The sequence below is a fragment of the Raphanus sativus genome, chromosome 3, assembly GCF_000801105.2.
Source record: "Raphanus sativus cultivar WK10039 chromosome 3, ASM80110v3, whole genome shotgun sequence".
NCBI lineage: Eukaryota > Viridiplantae > Streptophyta > Magnoliopsida > Brassicales > Brassicaceae > Raphanus > Raphanus sativus.
The window spans coordinates 4,126,231-4,151,016 of NC_079513.1; the positions used below are offsets into that span (position 1 = coordinate 4,126,231).

Here is a 24,786-nt window from a genome sequence, read left to right on the forward strand (position 1 = left end):
CTCAAGGAGTCGAGATTGGGAGTTTTCATCAAGTTCAAGGAGCAGGGATTTGGTTGGGCTTCAAGGCTGGTTCACCACTTGCTCGGTTTAAAGCTGGACATTAAGAAGAAGTACGAGATGTGGTGTCTCGTTGGTCCAGAACCTGCGAGGTTTTCACTGTTAGAGTTTGAAAACATCACTGGTCTAAACTGCGACTACATCGAGGACCTTGAGACACCAGAATGTGAAGTTACCCCACAGATGGTTTCTTTCTGGGAGATGATGGGAGTTCATCGGGAAGCTGGGCCAAGTACTGATCAGATAATAGCAGCACTGAAGAGATGCGGGGATTGGTCCAAGGAAGATCGCAAGCGACTCGCGTACCTTTCCATCTTCACTGGATTCATTGAAGGGAAAAAGTTCTCAAGCGCTACACGAGCTACTCTCGCAAGGCTAGTGATGGATTTAGAAAGGTTTGAGAATTATCCATGGGGGAGAGTCGCGTTTAAGGTGCTGATGGACTCTTTGTGGAACAAAGATATTACTGGCTGTTACACCGTGGATGGCTTTTATACAAGTTCTTCAGGTCTGGGCGTACACAGCTATTCGGGATTGGGTGCTAGTATTGGTCTACCCAGAGCAAACAGTCCGTCTCCACCGATTCTGGCTTACGACGGCAGCAGAGGCCGCAGATTCATGAAAGCTGCTATCTTGAGTCAGGTACCTTTCCATCTTCACTTAATTAAGTCGTCTGGAAGGTCTTCCAGCTGGACGACTTAGTAGACGACTTATTATAAGTCGTCTGGAAGGTCTTCCAGCTGGACGACTTAGTAGACGACTTATTATAAGTCGTCTGGAAGGTCTTCCAGCTGGACGACTTAGTAGACGACTTATTATAAGTCGTCTGGAAGGTCTTCCAACTGGACGACTTAGTAGACGACTTATTATAAGTCGTCTGGAAGGTCGTCCAGCTGGACGACTTAGTAGACGACTTATAATAAGTCGTCTGGAAGGTCGTCCAGCTGGACGACTTAGTTGACGACTTATAATTAAGTCGTCTATTTAGTATTTTGTTTCAAATATCTAACTCGATTCTTCTTCTATTTACTGCAGACCCGCGTGATCACTTTGTTGAGAAGGACATTAGTGAAATGTGGCCAAATGGGACTCTGAGGTTGATGACGTGCCCGCGGGAACATCATTAAAGTCATGTATGATCGGAGACCGTGGAAGTGGACCATGGATTGCTGGGAAGTCACTGGTACAAACCCAAGTTTGTGACTCCATCGAAAAGAGCCAAAGAGATGGTTGTGGAGGAGGTGGAGGAAGACAATCAGAGACCTCGAAGAAAGCTCGTAAAGAGGCTCCTAAAGAGGCTCCTAAAGAGGCTAGAGAAGAGGCTCCTACAGAGGCTACAGAAGAGGCTACAGAAGAGGCTAGAGAAGAGGCTAGTTGGGTGACCAGAGAGGAGTTAGAAACATGTTCAAGGACTTAAGAAGTGGCTTAGGTGACATGATGAAGATGGGTTTAAGAAGTGCATCAGGGAGATTAGGAAGATCTCCGATAGATTGGAAAGCTGTGGAGAAGAAGGTTGGTGTCACCAATCAGGCTACCCCTCAAGCCCCAGAAACCGGGGTTAGTAAAAAAACACCCTACCCCACAAGCCCCAGAAACCGGGGTTAGTAACAAACAGACTACTCCTCAAAAGATCAGCCTACACTTCAAACCAATCATCCTACTCCTCCCACCAGACAGCCTGCTCCTCAAAAGGCAAAGCCTACTCCTCAAAAGGCAAAGCCTACTCCTCAAACGAAACAGCCTGCTCCTCAAACTAAACAGCCTGCTCCTCAAACGAAACAGCCTGCTCCTCAAACTAAACAGCCTGCTCCTCAAACGAAACAGCCTGCTTCTCAAACGAAAAAGCCTTCTCCTCAAAAGAAACAGCCTTCTCCTCTGCCCAAAGAGGTTAGTATCAAATCTTTAAGCCGTCTGGTAACTTGTCTTTGTATAGATTTGTAAATATATAAGTCGTCTGGAAGGTTTTCCAGCTGGAAAACCTTCCAGACGACTTATTTGTAAGTCGTCCAGCTGGAAAACCTTCCAGAAGACTTACAAATAAGTCGTCTGAACTCCAGCAGGAACCAAATCCTCTCCCAACTTTTATTTAAGTCGTCCAGGGTTAACTTGTTCTCTTTTATTGCAGAGATTGTTGCCGGAGGATACAGCAGATGAGGCGATCTCGGTATATAAGATCTTGCCGGAGGATAAAGCAGATGGTGTCACCTCCAAAGAGATTGTTCCTCTCACTTCCACTGACCAACCGAGCTTCGCTTCCAACGATCAACAACCGAGCTTCGCTTCCACCGATCCAAGCGTTCCAGCTTCAGAACCGAGCCTGGTTGTATTGGACCAAACAGCTCCCACTGCTTCTGTGCGTGCAAGGAGTGAACGAACGAAGAAACCTGCTCCCACGCAGATATCTCCTTATACGGCAGAGAGAAGGAAACTCCTTAGAGTGGGAAAGTATAATCCATTTCCCACACTAAACAGACCTAAGATGAAGGAGCTCGCTGATTGTTGAAAACTGATCCGTAAGTGATTGCTTTACCCATAATAGCTTGATTTAGTCTACCAAAACTGATTGTTTTTTGTTTGCAGTGATTATTTCACTAAGGAAGAGGACAAACCACGTACATCACCAACTTGGTGGTATCAAAACTCCGGACATCCCAAGCATGGCTGGAAGACGTAGTAAGTCTTCTGCTTATCTTTAAGTCGTCTGGTAACTTGTCTTTGTATAGATTTGTAAATATATAAGTCGTCTGGAAGGTTTTCCAGCTGGACGACTTATTTGTAAGTCGTCCAGCTGGAAAACCTTCCAGAAGACTTACAAATAAGTCGTCTGGTAACTTGTCTTTGTATAGATTTGTAAATATATAAGTCGTCTGGAAGGTTTTTCCAGCTGGACGACTTACAAATAAGTCGTCTGGAAGGTTTTCCAGCTGGACGACTTACAAATAAGGTAGTCTAAAATAAATACACTGGACGACTTCGTAAAAGGTCGTCTAAAAAAAAATACACTTGAAGGATAGAAGGTAGTCTAAACACTGGACGACTTAAATACACTGGACGACTTAAATACACTGGACGACTTCGTAAAAGGTCGTCTAAAAAAAATACACTTGAAGGGATAGTAGAAGGTAGTCTAATACACTGGACGACTTCGTAGAAGGTAGACGAAACACTGGACGACTTAGAAATTAGTCGTCTGGACGGGTAATCAAGACTGGACGACTTATATTTAGGTCGTCTGGACAACTAGTCAACTGGTTGTGTACATTGTGGTTTCGTATGGCCAGTTTCCTTGCAGTTTGAGCATCTCCGTGCCCTGTGTTTCTTCCTGGGTTTGTGTCCCCTCATCCTAGATAGCTCCAACCAAGATTGCCATCTTGATTTCTTCTGTCTCCCCGGACCACGCTTTACGTTTGGAGGAAAGCATTCTCGTTCCTCAATATGTTGTGACACGATAGGATATATATTCTCTGAGTATCCTGCATACAGATGATTCTTTGAGTAAAGTGGACATACAAGTGTGTCGATATGCACACCAGCATGTGTTCCAGCTGCTATAGCATGAGAGCAAGGTATTTTCTCCACTCCATAGACACCACAACCACACTTTACATGTTCCAAATCAACCGCACAGTCCATTTTGCCACCTTTGACAAAGAAACGCCATCCATCAATTGGTTCGACCGTCATCGTATCCGCTATCTCTGATCGAACAGCAAGCAAGTATTCAACACCCCGGCTATGTACAGTTGGGAGACTCAAAGCATCTTGTCTCCTTTTCCAATACCATTTTCCTAACTTCTGCCTTATGAACTCCAGCAGGAACGGAATCGGAAATCCTCTTGCTCGCTTCAGTGCGGAATTAATAGATTCAGCGATGTTGCTTGTTTTTATGTTGAACCTGTTCCCCTTACAATAAACCCTTGACCATAGCTTGGCGTCGGCCTTCTCCAAATACGTTGCAAGTTCCGGGTTTGCACTCCGTATCTCAGCCATGTACCGGTTAAAATCGTGAACCGTGTGCGCATAAGCAGCCCCTTTCACCAAGTACATGAGATGTTTCCCTTTAAACTTTTTGACAATGTTATCTTGAAGGTGATAATAACATATTCCTCGGGTTGCCCAAGAAACACCTTCTCACACGCACTTTTAATGGCGCGTGCCGGTCAGAGACTATCACCAGAGGCTTGTCATGAGATATACAACTAGCAATTTTGTGAAAAACCATTCCCAAGAAGGTTCATCTTCAGCATCCACGATCCCAAAGCCAATGGGAATATCTGAAAATGCCATCTTGTGCGGCTGCAACTAACATAACACCTCCATACTTTCCACTTAGGTGAGTTCCATCCACCACAATGACCCTTCTCTGATACTTAAAACCTTTGATAGAAGCTCCAAAAGAGAGAAATAGATACTTAAATCTTTTCTCAGAATCAAGTTCTATAGCCGTGATAGAATCAGGATTTGCAATGGAGATTTGCTCGAGATATGAAGGCAGACGCGAATACCCTTCTTCTGCTGATCCTCTCACCAATTTCTGTGCATATAACAGTGCTCTGTATGAAGTGGTGTAATCAAGCGTCATGCCAAACATGTTCTTCATTGCATCAGTGATATGCTGTGGAGTTATCCCATCAATGATCCAACACGATCAATGAAAAGACTACCAACATACTTTGGAGTACAGTGTCTCCGCTGAGCGATTCGGTCTCCAATTGAGCATAAATGTTTTTCCACATACTTTGTTACCCAAAACGTGTTTGACCCATGTTTCACACTCGCTCTGATCTTCCATCCACAACCGCTAACCCGACATATTGCCACAAGGAGAGTTTTTGTTGATTTGTATATTCTGAAAGAAAACCTACCCCTCACTGCTGTCAACCGCAGCTCTGAAAGCAGTGCATCCTTGCTAACAAAACTCTGGTTGACATAGATGCTGGTACAATCCGATTTTCCTCCTTCAATAGCATTTGTCTTAGCATATGTCTTTTCAATTTCTTCAAAACAAATATTATCATCATCTTCCTCGTCCTCATCTAGAACCTTTCCATAAAGACTGTAATCCCACCATTCTGATCCGTTTCACCAACAATAGTGTTATCAGCATCCTCCTCCCCATTTTCCTCCTCCCCATTTTCCTCCTCCCCATCTTGATTTTCATCTTCAACAGACTCATTATCACCAACATCTTCAAAACATTCATCAGCCTCATCATTATCACCAACATCTTCTTCCCATTCACCAGCTTCATCATTATCACCAACATCTTCTTCCCATTCACCAGCTTCTTCTCTTTTCTCTGAAACCGTTTCCACCTTGCTGCGGCTTGATACACAAAGACATACTCTATGCGTTTTGAGTATCTCGAGCAAGTTTCGAACTTGTCTATCACTTGTAACATGAATGGGAGGACTGCCTGGAGTCATCATCATTTCTGCTGGTAATGAGTAGCTAATCTCCACAGTCACTGATCTCATGTCCAGGTTATAATCTTCTTGAGCCATTGCAACAAGTTCAGCATGTGTTGAATCTTCATTCAATAAAAACAATCTTGCTCCTTTGAGATCATCAACCACAAAATCCCAACGGAAATCTCTCAACAACCATTCTCCATACACTGCATGTAACTTAAAAACCATCTGCAAATATTCAAAATAAAACACATTAGTAAACATAGAGAAAATGAAGAAGTTCAACAAACATTATCGCAGACGACTTAGATTTAAGTCGTCCAGAAGACTTAAAGGTAAGTCGTCTAAAGAGGTCACTTTTGCAATTGAAAATTAAAAGGGACGACTTAATTCTAAGTCGTCCGGCTTTGTTTGTTAAAAAAAAATTTCAGACGACTTATATATAAGTCGTCTACGAAAAACGGGCTAGTTTTGCATTTGACCGAATCGTGTCAGATCTTTGACTATTTCTGGACGACTTATAAATCAGTCGTCTCTGGAAAGTAAAAATTTCAATATTTTATTCAAACTAGACGACTTAAGTCGTCCCAGGTTAGTTTTGTAATTGAAAAATAAAACTTGAAATTTAACTTTCTCCAGACGACTTAACTAAAAGTCGTCCAGCTAGACGACTTAATTTAAGGTCGTCCGGGATAAGCAAGGTTTGGACGACTTAATTGGGAAAATTCTGGACGACTTTGCTTTCCCCGGACGACTTTAAATTAAGTCTTCTGACGGGACGACTTTATATTATGTCGTCTGGTAAAAATTAAATTATGAAGTTTTATTTTTCAACTACAAAACTAACCTAAGACGACTTACACGTAAGTCGTCTAGTTTAATAAAATATTGAAATTTTAACTTTCCGAGAGACGACTGAATTATAAGTCGTCCAGAAATAGTCAAAGATCTGACACGATTCGGTCAAATGCAAAACTAGCCTGTTTCTCGTAGACGACTTATATATAAGTCGTCTGGACTGTTTTTTTTCACCAAACAAAGCTGGACGACTTAGTTTAAGTCGTCCGTTTGACCAGAAGACTCATCAGTAAGTCTTCTACATACAGATGACTTACTTGTAAGTCTTCTACGCGAACAGATTTTGAAAAAAATTCAAATTCGTACCTTAAACTAGGTGAGATGACTTTGTTTGCACACAGGGTCTTCTCCAACCACCCAGAACCTCAAACGAAAGCAACCGTAAGTCAAAACGAAAGAAATATGGCTCCAAACAATTTTGAATCAAAAGCTTCAGTTTTTTGGATGAATATGGAGAGAAAGTGAAAGAAATGTTGTTTTTAGTTCATAACAATTAAAACAGAGAGAGTGTAAAGAGATTTACGTGCATTAAAGGGCATTAAAAGCTCCAAACAGTTCGTACAAGGTTGTTCCCACTATTCATGGCAGTGGCAATATTGTAAATACTTGAAGAAAATGAGGTTGAGACAGTAAAGAAGCCATTTTCGAAAAAAAAAAAAAGGGTTAATGGCATTTTCGTAGATAAAATGCAGATGTGGGGTTAAAAACTCAAAAAAAAAATGAGTCAAAAGAAAAGGTTAGTTTTCTGTTTGAATTCAAGTTTTGAGTCACTTTTGCAATAAGCCCTTGATATTATTTGTTCAATTATTACTGACATTTGTTTAATTAGTACGATTAGGGTACACCAATAATCTCAGGGTAATAAAGTCATTAAACATTGACCACATGTTGGGACCTCCTGGATTAGACCTGAGCCAATAGTGCATTGTCCTCCCCTCTGCATCTATCAATAATTGTTGTTGTTTTCTTCATAATTACTTCTTTCTAATTTAAGACACTAAGAGCATGTTTATAAGCATATGTTAAGATATATCTTAAGGTTATTTTAATTTAAAAAAAAAATCAAAACATCTTTTAGTATAAACTCGTCGCTTAATTAAGAGAAGGATAAGTTGTATCTTGAGGGGAGAGGTTCTGTGCGACATCATTTCATCTCATCTCATTTTTCCTTCTCCTCTTCCTTCTCTCCTCTCCTTGGCGAGACAGAAGACGATTGTTGATCATCTCGGTGAATCTCCTCAACGACACGGCGTCTCTGTCGGTGGCTCATCTCGACAAAGGAGAACGGCGTCTCCTCTAGCGGTTCCTCTCATAGGCCAACGAAAACACGGAGATTTCTGTCATGGTGGCTCTCGGAGACGAAGAGACATCGGTTACTGTTTCTGCTCTGGATGATCGAAAGGTAAAGATGAGTTTTATTTGTTAAAATTGTTTCAATTTTTTATATATTTCATTCATGCATGTATTAGATTGAATCGTGAACAAGCCTCTGATTTGTTTTTTTTTTTTTTGTGTATTTGTCTGTTGAGATGGATGATCAAGAGGCGTTATCTGGCGAAACTTTTCTCTTTGTCAGACATAACCGATCAAGCTTTTCACAAAGGTAATCTTTGCTCTGTTTAATCTTTTGCTCTAGTTGTTTTAATCTTTGTAATGTTTTAATCTTTGCTCTGTTTAATTTGATAAACCATGGCGATTGTTGTTGATCTTTTTCTTGTTTGAAAAGAATTTAGACTCGTATAAAACATTATTCTTTGCTCTGTTTGGTTTGCTAATAAATTGCGATTGTTAAGGTAGTTGTGTGGTAGGTTTTGGTAATAAATTATATGGTTAAGCATTCTTCTTTGCTCTGTTTGTTTTGGTAATAAATATTATGGTTAGAGTTAATTGAATGGTTTGTGTGAAGAATGGTTGTAGTGATGAATGCTTGTAGGTAAATGTCCACTCGGTTGTGATCAATGCTAAGTGTGATGTCAAACACGGTTATAAACTGTGTTCTTCTCTTCTTTCTTCTCCTCTGTGTCTTCTTCTTCTTTCATCTTCTTTCTCATCTCTTTATTTTCTTTCTCTCATCCTCTATTCAATGGCTTACTTTCCTGGTTTTGGAACCGGTTCGTTAGTGGACTTACTTAGTTCACAAACCCAAACAGTTTCCTTTGGAAACTTTCCATCTGTAGCTAGTCTAGGAACCGAAGCTTCAAACCTTCATGGAGTCACTCCTGTTGCGCCAAAAGAACGAAGGAAATGGACACAAGAGGATGACATTGTTCTCATCAGCTCGTGGTTGAACACGAGCAAAGATGTTGTGGTGGCGAACGAGCAAAGAGCAGGAACCTTTTGGGACCGAGTCACTGCATACTATGCTGCAAGTCCTCACACTGCTGGCTGCTTGGTGAGAAAGACGGGTGACTGCAAGCAGCGTTGGCACAAGATCAATGATCAAGTGTCCAAGTTCTGTGGATCATACGCAGCAGCTACTAGAGAGAAAAGCTCAGGCCAGAATGAAGTTGATGTTCTCAAACAAGCACATCATCTTTTTTTTTGATCCATCACAAGAAGAAGTTTACTCTAGAACACGCATGGAGGGAGCTGCGCTATGACCACAAGTGGCGCGACATTACTAATAATGATGACAAGAAGAAAAAGAAGAGGAAGAATGAGGAAGGTGAGGATTCAGTTCCCTTTGAAGCAAGTGGAAGCAAGTGTCCACCGGGTGTGAATGCTGCAAAGGCTGCACAGGCTGCAAAGGCGAGTGGAAAGAAGCCTTTGGTGCATGAGATCGTCGATGTTGACAAGTATGAGAGTATGTGGACAATCAAACAGCAGGATTTGGCCGCCAAAGAACGGTTGTCTAAGACTCATATGCTTGAGAATCTCCTTGCAAGACAAGATGCCTTAGCTGATTACGAAGAAGTCCTCAAGAAGAAGCTTATCAGTGATTTGTTCTCTAGTTAATGTTTCAATGTCTCCTTGTTTTAATGTTTCTGTTTTAATGTTTCTGTTTCAATGTTTTAATGTTTCTGTTTCTGTTTCAATGTTTCAATGTCTCCTTTGTTTAATGTTTCTGTTTATGTTTTAATAATAATTTGCTTTTGTTTAATGTTTCTGTTTCTGTTTCAAACGCCTCTGTTTAATGATAATTTATGTTCTTGTAATGCAGGTGGGAAGTACATAGAGTTCTTGTCTTTTTGTTTCACAAGACAAGTTCACGAGAGGATGAAAAGTACATAGAGTTCTTGTCTTTTTTTTTCACAAGACAAGTTCACGAGAGATGGATGGAGTACATGTTTCACTCTATGATTGTCTTTTTGGTTCACGAGACAAGTTCACGAGAGATGGAGGGAGTACATGTTTCACTCTATGATTGTCTTTTTGGTTCACGAGATGTATAGTAGACATGTAGTTCTTGTCTTTTTCTTTCACGAGCTGTACATGTTTCACTCTATTATATGATTGTCTTTTTGTCACTGTCTTTTTCTAAACTTATATCTATAAATTCACACTCTAGTTTCATTCTCTCATCACAACTCATCACAAAGCAATTCTCTCATCACAACTCTTGTTTCATTCTCTCATCACACTCTTGTTTCATTTTCGATTCATTCTCTCATCACAACTCAAACTATTTTTTTTTAAAGATTCCAAAAAAAATGGATGAGTCTTTTGATCAGTATTATGATTACCATTTCGATGCAGCATTTGAGAGTTTGTACAATCAAACAGGTGGTCAAGAAGAAGAAGAAGAAGAACAACAAGAAGTGGTAAAAAACAAAGAAAAAAAAAGAGTAGTTATCGAACGAAATCGCGAAGAAAGCCATCTACGGTTATGGAACGATTATTTCAGTGACACTCCTACATATCAGGAAAATCAATTTCGACGAAGATTTAGAATGAACAAGTCATTGTTCATGCGTATTGTTGACCGCCTCTCCAATGAAGTTCCATACTTTCGTCAAACACAAGACGTTACCAGAAGAAGTGGTCTCTCTACACTTCAGAAGTGTACAGCCGCAATTTGTGTCTTGGCATATGGTTATGCCTTTGATGCGGTCGACGAATACATCCGGCTCGCTGCAAGCACGGCTCGGTTATGTGTGGAAAATTTTGTGGAAGCAATAATAGATTTGTTTGGCGATCAGTACCTAAGGAGACCTACGCAAGATGATCTTCAGCGTCTACTTCATCTTGGAGAGATTCGTGGATTTCCCGGTATGATAGGAAGCATCGATTGTATGCATTGGGAGTGGAAGAATTGTCCCACCAGTTGGAAAGGACAATTTTCTCGTGGTTCGGGAAAACCCACAATCGTTTTAGAGGCGGTTGCTGATTATGATCTCTGGATATGGCATGCGTTCTTTGGACTTCCAGGTACTTTAAATGATATCAATATTCTTGATCGCTCACCTGTTTTCGATGACATCATACATGGCCAAGCTCCACAAGTGAATTTCTCGGTGAATGGAAATCCTTATTCAATGGCTTACTATTTCACCGATGGTATTTATCCTAAATGGGCAACTTTTATCCAATCTATACCACTTCCACAAGGACGAAAAGCAGTTTTATTTGCTAAAACTCAAGAAGCTGTCCGAAAAGATTCAAGAAGCTGTCCGAAAAGATGTCGAGCGTGCTTTCGGAGTCTTGCAAGCACGATTTGCCATTGTCAAAAATCCAGCACGTTGTTGGGACATACTCAAAATTGGGAAGATTATGAGAACATGTATCATACTCCATAATATGATAGTGGAAAACGAACGAGTTGATCGCACTCAATACGACACTTCGGGTTTCCAACCGGGAGAAGACGGCGAAAGTTCAAGTGCCGATCAGACCTTTTTCATAGATACCCCTCTAAGTATCTCCAATCAAGATAGTGTTATAATAAGTATGCGTGATAAACCAGCGCATCAACGACTAAAACGTGATTTGGTTGAACATATATGGCGTAAATTTGGACGTGATCAACGCAACAACTAAACGTCGATGCTGCTTTTAGTAATCTTTATTTTCATGTTTTTATGTTGTTATTTTAAAATCTATTTTTAAAATGTTATGTTTAATTTTGTTTAATTTAATAAAATAATTTTATCTTTAAAAACAAAAATTGTTTAATTTAAATTTAATATTTTTTTATTGTTAAGAACTTTAATTAAAGAAACTACCTATAAATGAAAATAATTAAGTGTATCTTAATAATATATCTTAGCTTAATGATAATCATTAAAACAACACTAACCCCCACTTAAGATACAAATAAAGTTTCTACCTATAAACATGCTCTAACAGCATCACCGTGTGACAGCATCACCGTGTAGAATCCCGAATACTACTTATCGGAGGAGGCTTGTATACCACTAATGTTTTTTTGAGAAAAGATGTATACCACTAATGTTGCATCATAAATTTGTAACCGGCTCTATCTCACTAATTTTCTGGACATATAAACATCCAAATGGGTAAATGCTGGTACATAACAAAAATGTATTTCCTTTCTCTCACTCTAACTCAGCGTGAGCCAAAGTTGGTCTTTATCTGCTGCTGCTAATTAAACATTAACATTTTTTTTAACTTTTGGTGCATATGTTGAATTTTATTGTTTGTATGTGTTTAGGTGTTTACATGGGCTAGTCAAAATCCCTAAGAGAAACTAGCATACGTAATAACAAATAACACATAGCAAAAGTTTGGCTAGAATATATTACTAGACTTTGATCCGCGCCTCCGTTTATAAGCCATTCGTTTTATAAAATGCTAGTATATATTTTTATGTTTTGTAAATTCAATTTAGAGTAAAATATATTACTTTAAAATATATATATGTTTGATCATGATTTTTTAATCTGTATATAATATTATATCTATAATTTTATAACTTGATGCAATTTGATGTAATTGTAATATTCACATATTAACCTTTTGGTTTTTTCTTTATTTATTTAAATGGTTTATTTTTTTACTGTAATTTTCTATGAATTATTATTAGTTTTATGCTATTTTATTTTCTTGAAAATTGTATTGTAGCAGATTAATATATATTATATATTATATATTATAGTTTGTGTTTTTATTTTCACCACAAAAAAACAACAACCATAAATTACACAAAAGTGTAGTTCACTTTATACATATAATAAACAACAACCTTAATTGGAACAATATCTATATATCAACTAATAAAAGTTTAAATTGGAATGTTAGATTATGAATTCAAATCTAATGGTTAGTATATTTCCTTTTTCATATCCGGAAACATCTGTATTAAAATTTTAAAAATCTAAATTGGAATGTTCGATTTGAAGAAAATCAGAATAGATTAGTTTTTTCCATATAATAATATACGGGTAGTTGTGATTGCAAATTAATTAAGCTTGATTGTAGGAAATATATATATATATATATATATATATTGGTGAAGTCTGTTAAATATATTGGTAAATATTAGTACATAAGATCGTAATATTTGTGGAGTGTGCAACACTGCAATCTAGAAAACTAATAAAAACCATTGTATATCGTGATGTACCAATTAAACACCACGTACTAATTTAGAAACAACTTTCTCTTGCTAAATTATCTAATTCCTTTAATTAATTATATCTTATATGCTAATTATAGATGACATATTTGTAAAAGACTCTTTACAAATAGTTTTATAAATTTTTTCATCAAACTATATTTATAAATAATTATGCAATACTATATTTTGAGATTGTGTTTTTATTTTCAGCACAAATAAATAACAACTCATTGTAATTAATTAATTTAAATATTTGATTTTAAATGAAGTGGTAGAATCTGTAAATAATAAAGAAAGGAAATGGCTAGATATGTAAATAAAAATAAACATTTGATATGCTATCCCTGTTTCTAAACAAATCTCATTTAGTATGTTATTCAAGTTTCCAAATGGCATAATATGTAAATAAGAAAGGAATTCAATGGCTAAATGTGTCAAAAAGAAATATTTATTCTGCTATCCATGTTTCCAAACAGATTTCATTTAATCTACTATCCAAATTTCCAAAAGTACCAAAATGTACTTCAGTTTAATAATATGATGTATTTTATGTGTTAATTACAAAACTATCAACATATAGAAATAACTGGTGTGGAAGCTTATATAAGAAGATTTTTTTTTTGTAATATTTTCTCTTCCATCTTATGTGATTAAGGAGCTGATAATAAAGATAATGGTTTTGTGAAGTTGGCAGAAGAGAATTAACATTACTTTAGATATTGACAGATTTAGTCGGTGTTGAAACTGGTCAACCGACCACGAAAGCTTGTTAAGTCGATTTTTGGTGAAAAGATATATCAGGTTACATCACCATCGACTGCTCTTACAATCGTCAAGAAAAGGAGCAGAGAATGCATATAGAGATTTATAATTTAAACATTTGGAGAAGATGAACAGTTCATATTGCATTGTACTATTATATTTGAGAAACATAGAATATACATGTTTCTTTAATGTTTCATATATATATATATATATATATATATATGATAAGCTCTATGTTTTTCCTTTTAATGCTACTTTGACATAAAGTCGTGTTGTGTCATTTAAATGCATCTCTTACATGATATCTAATAACTACATTGCAAAAAAAAAAGAAAATAAGCATCAAACCATGTATAATGCATTCTACACTACACAATATAAATAGAATAGGGAAAATTGCCAAAACGGAACAAAAATTCAGCATAGTTGTCCCTATAGTATAAAACTATCATTTAGTTGTCCTTTTAGTATAATTTCTTTCATAATCCCAAAACTAACCCTTGATTAATCTAATTAAACACATTAAATTAATAGAATTTTTAAAAATAATAATTAAAACGTTTAAAAAGGGAAAATAAAAATAAAAATTTTATTTTTTTTAATAAAAATAAATTTTGTAAAATTTAATAAAAAAAAAAAAAATTTACAAATTTTTAAATAAAAACGTTAAATCAACCTAATAAAAACAGTTAACAAATTTTTATTTTTTGTAAAAAGTTTAAAATGTTTGTAAACTTTTTAATTTTATCAAAATTTTTAATGAAAAAAAATTAAATGTATTTTTATAAAGTTTGTTTAAACTTTTTGTAAAGTTTTATTTTATTTTTATAAAATTTACAAATTTTAGATAGTTTGTTTAAAGTTTTTATTAAACACATTAAACTAAAAGAATTTTAAAAAAATAATTAAAAACGTTTTAAAAGGGAAAATAAAATAAAACTTCTAAAATTTTATTTAATAAAAATAAACTTTGTAAAAAAAAAATAATTTACAAATTTTTTTAATAAAAACGTTAAATAAACTTATTAAAAACATTTTACAAAGTTTTATTTTTATAAAAAGTTTAAAACTTTTTAAATAAAATTGTAATTAAATAAAAAATTTAAAATTTATAAAATAAAAATAAAACTTTACATAAAAATTAATAAAAACTTTAAACTAACTTTATAAAAAGAAACATTTTATAAAGTTTTATTTTTTATAAAAAGTTTAAAACGTTTGTAACCATTTTAATTTTATCAAACTTTTTAATAAAAATATAAATTTTGAAAATGTTTTTAATAAAAATAAAATTTGTAAACTCTATAAAGTAAAAATAAAATTTTACAAAAAATGCACCTAATTTCAAAACACCACATGTTGTATAGATATGTATCATAGTGAACAAGAGTTTGTGAAAAAAAACAAAAGAAAACTATGGAAAAACCATAGATTAATGAATAAGACAAGGGAAAATCATTTTTAAAAAAAATTTGTCAAGCAAAATCGAAAATAACACGTTTTAGGAAGTTAGAATATTTTTAGAATATTTCCATAACTGAAATTTTCATTAATTTTCGCAAAAATCAGGTAATCTTATCCGTAGAAGGTGCATTCTAAGAGTTTAGAACATTGACAAAAATCCAGAACACGCATTCTACTTTTAGTAGACGGAAGAGTACATTTTAGAAAACACATTCCGTGAAATTTAGAATACTTAATAAAAGTAGAAGATGCTTCCGGACGAAAAGTAGATAGCTTTAGGATTAGTAGAATGCGCATTCCACTTTTTTAGAAAATTAGTAAATAGTAGAATGTACGTTCTAAAAATAGTAGATGAATATGTTTATTTTAGAAAACGCTTTCTACTATACCATTTTCCGTAGAAGGCACATTCTACATTTAGTAAAATGTATTTTCAAATTCTTATTTATCAATTTTTTGAAAACAAAAAAAATATCAGCATGTGTATATTGGTGTTTTATTAATTGTTTGTATTTTTAATATTTTTTTTTATTCACAAAAGTATTTATTTCATTAGTTTTCAGAAATACAAAGGGTAAAAAGGAGAAAAATTGGACAAAAAATGATTTATACCAAAGAGACAACACCCTTGTTTTTTTGTTCTCTATTAGCAATTTTCCCAATAGAATATGCCACTTTCTCATTCTCATTCTCCTCCTCGTACCCACTTTTAATTTTCTTTTTTCTTTTCCTTCTCTTCCATCTCCTTCTCTTCATTCTCAACCTCCTCATCCTTCTCCTCTTTTTACTTCCTCATCCTTGTTTTTATTCTTCTCCTTCGTAGTTAGTAAAATTGTTTGTTAATTTGTTGTTGCTATGAATTGAGTGTTTTATATTATTTATCTAACAGATATAGCATAATATATTTTGTCAGTTTCACATTATCATACGCGCATGCGCCTATGGGGAGAATAAAGTCCAGTTTGGGCTCAAATTGTCCCATTAGATTGTTTTCGCTATTGCATGGGGTATATTCTTCATTATTTATCCTCTTATGAATGTCCATCAAATCCACTTAGTTCCTAATAGGCTAGGAAAAAAAATTAACAAAATGAACTAGAAGAAACATCTTAATCAAACGGTTCATATGAAAACTCTCTGACCACCGTCAGCTAAGAAAACCCGGAACAAACTGGACCCAAGAAACCTAGCTACACCAACACAATGAAGACGTCCCGAATGTAGCCTTTAAGAACTCTATGACCACCGTCGGCTCAGAAACGGCCATTTCATACCCAACATATTGCTACATGTTCCATTTATATCCGACTTATATGACCGTGGAAAATATATTTGTGCTTCTGAAAATTTCAAATAACATACATGATATTTTTTCAGCGAAATCATACACTAGTCGCCACATCAACTGCCATGTCATTTATTTTTGTTGACTTGGATGAGTTAGTTAATTTTGCTGACAAAAATGTCATATATGTATTTTGTTTTCTTGATAAAAAGTAGTCGTTTTATAAAAATATTTTTAAAAGATGGAAAGAACAAAATTTTCATTTTTTACATATCATAAATTCTTTAATTGTAAATACAACCATGATTAATCAAGAATAACACGACTACAATACTAGCATTGAATTTGAAGGACGACATTGTGATAGGATTGAAACATTTACGAATATATATCTTATATGATATTAAAATTTAAGTATTTAATTAATTTTTAACTTTACTAAATAACAGAAATTTTAAAAATAATTATATTTTCTAAAAAATATTTGTATAAAACAACTATTTTGCTTTTTTCAAAAAGATGTCACATGACATTTTCGTTAACAAAATTAGCTAACATAGCTGACATAACAGTTAATATGGCAACAAACTCATATATGAATTGAACATATTGTGATATGGTGCATATGAAATGATTTTTGGTTTGAATCTTTTGACTTTTTGGTATTACCAGTATAAAGATATAAGTACGTACATGTATTATGAAATTTGAATTTGGTTTTGGTTTTGGTTTGATTTTTTGGTTTTGGTTTTGTTCGTGGGGGTTCGGTTAGAAACACTTGAGCCTAGATATTACTCCTTCTGTTTTTGAATAAATGTCATTTTGACATTTTTCACACTGATTAAGAAAGTGACGGAAATATATGTAAGTTGTTATTAATTACATCTCTTTGATCAATACTAGGGCTGGGCGTTCGGGTACCCATTCGGGTTTCGGTTCAGTCCATTCGGGTTTCGGGTTTTCGGGATCAAAGATTTCAGCCCCATTCGGATATTTTTAAATTTTGGTTCGGGTTTGATTCGGATCTTTGCGGGTTCGGTTCGGGTTCGGATAACCCATTTAAAATGTTTTTAAATTTTCAAAATTCATTATATATTTTAAATTTTCAAAATCTATAAGAAAGATAATATATTACATATAAATTTTCATAACATATATGTCAAGATACCTTAATTTAACATATAAATTGGTTTTCTTTGAATATTTGGATAAATAATCAATAGATATTTAACTATTTTGGTATTTTCAGTATACTTTAGCTATTTTAAACATTTACTTTTGACTATTTGCATATATTTTTCGAGTATTTTGGAAAACTTAAAGGTATCTTATATATTTTTAATATTTTAATATACATTATATATAAAAATAATGTATATATTTAAGTATGTAAATTTATTCCGGATACATTCGGGTACCCAAAATACTTCGGTTCGGATCGGGTTCGGTTTCGGTTCTTTAAATACCGAAATTTTGAATCCGTTCGGATATTTAATCAATTTCGGTTCAGGTTCGGTGCTATTTTTTTGGATCGGGTTCGGTTCGGTTTTTCGGGTTCGGATTATTTGCCCAGCCCTAATTAATACTATTTGAGATAAATAAAATTATTTATAAAGTCAATGCAGTTTGTAATTAATTTTCAGTTGAAAATAAATATATTTTGCATTGAAATTGTAAAGTAACATTTTTTGTGTAACAAAAAAAAAAGTTAGAATGATGCTTATTATTAAAGGTATTTGCACCTCCTACCGAGACAATATTCCATAATTAGCAATATACACATTATCCCTAGATATTAGAGTATTTGCACCTCCTACATTTATGATATTAGGTATTTTCCTAATTTCCATATTATTTTAAATTTTTGGCCTAATTAACTCTATCATGAAACAGATGGAGGAGTAATTAATTACATAGGGTTTTTGCTTTGTAATTGGTTCATTGTGGTCTGTTTTCTTGGTTCTTCATGATTCAGGATGGTAGAATTTCTTTTACAAAGTCAGTATTAAAAAATTTTCTGGTCCTTCATACTTATTTAATGAGAAATTAGGTGAGATAACCAAACAAAAATCTATAATTCATTATCTAACCAAAATCACACTTTTTTTCTATTTTACTCTCTTTCTACGAAACTAATTTCGCATTTTTTCTGTTGTATCACAAATAAGCCATTCTTTAATCGCTACTTACGTATCTTCAATTTTCTCTGTCTTTAGTTTAGCGCCTAAAACGTGAATGTGCCCTGGTGTCCATGTCCCAGTTTGAAAAACGAATCTTCAGCCTTACCTTTTAAAAAAAAAATTTCCATTTTTGAAATTTTAGATTTACGGGAAAATATCACAGGTAGGTATTCAATTTTAAAATGACTCAGACCTTAATACTATTATTAGGCCTAGGCGTTCGGATACCCATTCGGGTTTCGGTTCAGTCCATTCGGGTTTCGGATTTTCGGGGTCAAAGATTTCAGTCCCATTCGGATATTTCTAAATTTCGGTTCGGGTTCGGGTCGGATCTTTGCGGGTTCGGTTCGGGTTCGGATAACCCATTTAAAATATTTTTAAATTTTCAAAATTCATTATATACTTTAAATTTTCAAAATCTATAAGAAATATAATATATTACATATAAATTTTCATAACATATATGTCAAAATACCTTAATTTAACATATAAATTGGTTTTCTTTGAATATTTGGATAAATAATCAATAGATATTTAACTATTTTTGGTATTTTCAGTATACTTTAGCTATTTTAAACATTTATTTTTGACTATTTGCATATATTTTTCGAGTATTTTGAAAAATTTAAAGGTATCTTATATATTTTTAATATTTTAATATACATTATATATAAAAATAATGTATATATTTAAATATATAAATTTATTTCGGATACATTCGGGTACCCAAAATACTTCGGTTCGGATCGGGTTCGGTTTCGGTTCTTTAAATACTGAAATTTTGAACCCGTTCGGATATTTAATCAATTTCAGTTCGGGTTCGGTGCTACTTTTTCGGATCGGGTTCGGTTCGGTTTTTCGGGTTCGGATTATTTGCCCAGCCCTAACTATTATCATGTTAATTCAGTTCAAAAGCAAATAAAATATCAATTTTTTATCACACACTTCATAAATCAATCTACACACCCAGCTTTTAAGTAGAAACTGATATTAACCAATTTATAATATTACTGAAGGACTGTTTTTGTTTTTAGCTCTTCCATCATCATAGATCATAAATAAATTAACTGTAATTTGTAAAACAATTTTAAACACCTAAATTTCTTTGGAAAAAAAAAAATTATCATACTCTAGTATTTTGAATCTAACAGATTCAAACTTCAAAAAGCGTAATGATCTATATATATTAAAACTTTCGAAGTAAAATAGGCATTGAACCTTCAGATCTTCAAATCAGTCACCATCTTTAACTTTCACTTTGCTTCACAAAAACTTTAATTTTTTTTTCTTTATAAGAAACTTTAATTTTTTCTGTTAGATAAAAACTTTATTTTATTTTCCTCAAAGTATATAATTGTTACGCAAAATAAAGACACATCTTCATTTTACTTTCTAGTGTTTTGTCTTTGATCTCTCTCACTTACTCACTCAACCGTTCCTCCAAACATAATTCAAATTCTAATTTTTTCGAAATCTGTAAAAAAGGAATATTCCGGCGTCGAAATCGAGAAAACATCCAACCTCTCCGGTAACAATGGGTTGCGTCTCATCAAACCTCCTAAATCACGACGACGATTTCCCTCAGATCGGCGGCAGCTCCGCCTTCGGCCACCACATCGTCAATCTAACCTCCACTACTTACGGTCTTCTCACTCTCGATCCTCCACCTACGTCGCCTCCTCAGACAACCACCACCGGTACGGACACAAAAAAGTCACTCTTGTCGGAGCCGGAGGTTATCAACTCATGGGAGCTTATGTCTGGTCTCGACGGCGAGAGTTTCCGCTTCACTCCTCTCCCGAAGACTCCTCCGGTGAAGTACAAAGTCTTCGGCGGAGATGACAAAGAGAATTCAGATCCCAACCGGCAAAAAATTCCGACAAGATCATTAACCAAAGAGGTTCTGAAACCGTTGGATCCGACACTGTCGGAGAGATTCGAGAGGATCTGTCCTCCAGGCGGAGAGAATCGAGTTGTGATCTACACGACGTCGTTGCGCGGCGTGCGTCGGACGTTCGAGGAATGTAACGCCGTGAGATCGGCGGTGGAGGGGTCCGGTGTAGTGATCTGCGAGAGAGACGTGTCGATGGATAGAGGGTTTAGAGAAGAGCTGACAACTCTGATGGCGAAGAGGATCAGTAACAGTAACGGTAACGGTAACGGTAACGGTAACGGTGAGGCTTCTGCATTGCCGCCTAGGGTGTTTGTGAAGGGAATGTACATTGGTGGAGCAGAGGAAGTGTTGAGATTAGTGGAGGAAGGTGTTTTCGGGGAGATGATTCGTGGGTTGCCGAGTAAGAAAGCGGGAGGATGCGGCGGCCGTGGCGGTGGTGATGGAGATGGTGCTTGTGATGGATGCGGCGGATTGTTTTTCTTGCCGTGCTTCCGGTGTAACGGAAGCTGTAAAGTTGTGAAAGGATGGGGTAGCTCGGCCGTTGTTGTGAGGTGTACGGAGTGTAATGAGAACGGTCTTGTTCCATGTCCGATTTGCAGCTGAGAGAGATTTGAGTCTTTGATTCCTCTGTTTATCTCTTTTAAGTCTATGAAAGCTAAAAAAAAAAAAAATCTTGTTCTCATAGAGAATATGAATGTGTAACAGTTATGTATAATTCAATACAAGCCCTTTTATTTTCTGTGTGTTCTCAGACTTGTTCCATGGAGATTGTGGCTATATGTGATCACAATAGGTACTAGTTTACTCGATGCAGAAACCACCGGATCATGTTACCTATTGGTTCAGCATTCTGTCTTAACATGGACATAAACAGCAAACCTGCTCCATCTGGTGCCAAACCGACCATTTCTTTGTGGACTAACATCGATTGGTCACTCACAAAAGATTGATCAAAGAATTATTCAAATTTTTCATCTTACTGTCAAAGGATTATTCAAATTTTACATCTTACTGTCAAAGGATTATTCAACTTTAGTTAAACAATGTGGTTCATGTGATGAATATTTCTAATGAGTGAAACAAAAGAAACATCAATCTTGATGAAAATTCAACATGACAAGAAACTAAACAACTTATCTTATATCTGAAAGGTTGTGATCTCCCAAGAGTTTACTACAACGATATCTCCTGGCAACTTTCTGTGTAAGATATAGAATCTGAACTAAACGTCTTGTTCGTTCTTCGTTTCATTTGCGTTTCTTCCTTGTGAGTTTGATTAAAAACTATATCAGCTTTGGCGACGATCTTTTGTGAGTGACCAATCGATGTGAAGTGGAACAGAAGAAGACACCCACACTGTTTACATACATAGAATCTACAGATGCTTCATCGATGTCAAATCTCATTAGCCCACCGATATGTACCGAATAAAAACATCTCCAAAAGCACTCTTTTTTTTCCTCTGATAAAATTTTCATTCCAAGAAAATCACATGTTTTTACGCAAACCGGCAGATAACGAGATATTCCTGGAAACTAGAGCCCAAACAACAGACAGCTAAAACCCATACCGTGGTGACTTATAGATACATAGCAAAAGATCTAAAACCGCAACCAAACTCAGAAGTACAATGAACAACTAGACAGGAGCTTGAAGCAAATCAACTCACCAGACTAGAGAAATAAACACAGGAATGGTCGGGGTTTACCGTTGCTGCACATAGCTCGCCACACGAAAACTGCTACCTCTAACACCCACACTATGACTAGCACCCACAAGAGTGCTAGTTCTCCAAAAGCACTTTTTATTTTGAAGTTTTTCAAACTCTATATTTGAAATTTTAAAGTGTTTTTCTCCAAAAACAAAACTTCAAAACTAACTTTAAAACTATTTGTATTTTACACGATGGTCTTTATATTTGTCACAATTATTATAAATTTATAAAACTTTTATAAATAACTAACACATATATAAAAATAAGACAGAAATATTAATTAAAAAAAAAGCTTACATTAAAATATAAAAATAGAAATATAAATACATAATTAAATATTAAACTACAAGCAAAATACCATATTATTCCACAAAATTATTTCCATAATGATTTCATATGTGAACAACTAGTGCATTTAGAAGTAAGAAATGACTCTCTTCATTTTTAATTTGTAGATTACGAGTATTGAGAATCAAATCACATTCGGTCGCCATTGATAAGCTTCAAGAACAACGAACTCGAGCTTGAACCTGAAGAACACATCGATATGACCCGGTTCCCCGTGTTAACTAACGGGTACATCCGGTTAGGACCTTGCGGTCCCCAAGTTCGATAGATGAGCCGGAAACTGCCTCCGGCGTGGCTGTACAAGACGTTCGCTCACCACCGATAACAACTCAATCGGTTTACAAGAAAGATGAAGAAGAAGATAACAGAAGAACAGAGATAACCACAAAGAAACCCTAACTCGAGAGTATCATCCTCACATACACTCTCTAGTCTCGCTCTCTCTCTCTCTCTGAATCGCTCAAGAACAGACGGAGAAGATGACTCTTCCGAGAACAAACGTGTTCCTTTATACAGAAGATAACATCTCACGTGAGAGTCACGTGCCCACTTAATCCAACTCAGCTGAAACCTTCTGTGGCCACCAGAAGCTTTCAAGACTTTGTATTAATCTTCAATATACTTCTCGTATGCCTTCTCTTCAAGTTCCAGTTACAGCTTCTTATTTTAACTTCACCAAGCTAAGATCAGATTCTTATTGTTGAATCACCATCCAACAACGAGGTAAAAATTCTTGAAAATGAATATCTTCATTTTTCACCATTTTAACCGTTTCTTCTGCCACTATCTTGTATCTTTTATCGGCGCATTGATATAACGTTCATCCTCAATGATCATGTTATGCATTATAATACATGCCGTCATTATATCATGCAATACCTCATTTTTCTAGTAACGAGATAATCCTGTTATGATAGCAAACTTGGACTGCAAGACTCCAAATGCACGTTCAACATCTTTTCGACATGTTTTTTGTTTTGCTGCGAACAATTGTTTCTTTGGACCTTGGGGATTACTTATTGTTTAAACAAGAGTTAACCATTTTAGATAAATTCCATCATCTAAATAATAACCCATGTTATATTCGTTTCCCTGAATAATGTAATTAGCTGGAGGAGAGATACCTTGAGCAAGTTTTGAAAATAAATTGGATGACTTCAAAACATTAATGTCATTGTTGCTGCCCGGACATACCATAATAAGCATGCCATATCCATAGGTCATAATCTGCAACCGCTTCGAGAATGATAGTGGGTGATCCGCTACGGCCTGCAAATTGTTCCACCCATGCAGTTGGACAATTTTTCCACTTCTAATGCATGTAATCCGGACTACCCAACATTCTAAGAAATCCACATTGTTGGCCAATACTGAGAAACCTTGCAACGTCTTCGGATGTCGGTGACTTGAGATACCACTCCAAAAGCAAATCCACAATTTCTAGGCAAAATCTCTTCATACATTCAATAACTGTATATTCTCCTATTTTGATGTATTCATTTATAGCATCAGCATGTACACCATACGCCAAAATTCGAATTGCAACAATAACTTTTTGCAAAGTTGATAAACCCAGTCTACTATTTGCAATACGTCTTTGATGGAAGTAGTTGTCATGTTGTGCAACAGCATCGGCAATGAGAAGAAGTAACTCTCGTGACATTCGAAACCCGACGACGGAACTCTCTTTCACCATACACCGGATTATTAGAAAAATAATCACTATACAAATTAGAATGAGCATTTTCTCTATCACGATGTATAACTGCGTAACCATGACTAGATCCTCGATGGCTTATATGATCACTTTGTTGGGTGAGCTGGTGAATTAGAAAGTTGTTTTTTGCTAACAAATTGATTGCAATTTGTTCTTCAATCTCCCATGCTGCATTGTCATCTTTTAGCCATTCATCAATTTTAGATGATTTGGAAGAGAAGGAAGAAGAAGAGTTTGCAAAAGAAGAAGAACTTCCAATATTAAAATTCATCTTTAGGTAAGTTGTGGTGATGTGATACTTACTATAATTCATGTCTATTTATAAGCACATATCTATATATTACTATTTAAAAATAATAATAAATTTCAGAAATAATCAATTTGTGTCATGCATTGAATCTCACCATCTCACCAATCTTTGAAATTTGAAAATAATATAATAGGATTTTGAAATTTTCAATTTTTATCATGCATTGGACCTCACTATCTCACCAACGTTTGAATCTTGGAAATAATATAAAAGAATTTGGAAAAGATCAATTTTTATCATGCATTGAACCTTACCTTCTCACCAAT

General features: G+C 35.2%; 3 protein-coding genes and 1 pseudogene across 3 annotated transcripts; 3 read left to right on the plus strand and 1 right to left on the minus strand.

The window, feature by feature from the left end:
* Positions 1–8,409: 8,409 nt before the first annotated feature.
* LOC108844988 (glutathione S-transferase T3-like) lies at positions 8,410–9,281 on the plus strand. The gene is made up of 2 exons (XM_018618263.1): positions 8,410–8,838; positions 8,883–9,281. Exons 1-2 carry the CDS (start codon positions 8,410–8,412, stop codon positions 9,279–9,281), a joined length of 828 nt encoding a protein of 275 aa, XP_018473765.1.
* Positions 9,282–9,870: 589 nt separating this feature from the next.
* On the plus strand, positions 9,871–11,308 carry LOC108844989 (uncharacterized). The gene has a single exon (XM_018618264.2). The coding sequence runs from the start codon at positions 9,977–9,979 to the stop codon at positions 11,060–11,062; it is 1,086 nt and encodes a 361-aa protein (XP_018473766.2). The 5' UTR covers positions 9,871–9,976; the 3' UTR covers positions 11,063–11,308.
* An 8,599-nt stretch (positions 11,309–19,907) lies between these two features.
* Positions 19,908–21,169, plus strand: LOC108845907 (uncharacterized protein At5g39865). The gene has a single exon (XM_018619106.2). The coding sequence runs from the start codon at positions 20,072–20,074 to the stop codon at positions 21,032–21,034; it is 963 nt and encodes a 320-aa protein (XP_018474608.1). The 5' UTR covers positions 19,908–20,071; the 3' UTR covers positions 21,035–21,169.
* Positions 21,170–23,187: 2,018 nt separating this feature from the next.
* LOC130509893 (uncharacterized) lies at positions 23,188–24,481 on the minus strand (annotated as a pseudogene).
* Positions 24,482–24,786: the final 305 nt, after the last annotated feature.

What these genes read in the sequence shown, in the direction of transcription:
- LOC108844988 (XM_018618263.1), top strand. Translation starts at nt 8,410, where the DNA reads ATGGCTTACTTTCCTGGTTTTGGAACCGGTTCGTTAGTGGACTTACTT. An exon ending in CAGGCCAGAATGAAGTTGAT is followed by an intron (nt 8,839 to 8,882) that starts GTTCTCAAACAA and finishes ATCCATCACAAG; the next exon opens with AAGAAGTTTACTCTAGAACA.
- LOC108844989 (XM_018618264.2), top strand. Translation starts at nt 9,977, where the DNA reads ATGGATGAGTCTTTTGATCAGTATTATGATTACCATTTCGATGCAGCA.
- LOC108845907 (XM_018619106.2), top strand. Translation starts at nt 20,072, where the DNA reads ATGGGTTGCGTCTCATCAAACCTCCTAAATCACGACGACGATTTCCCT.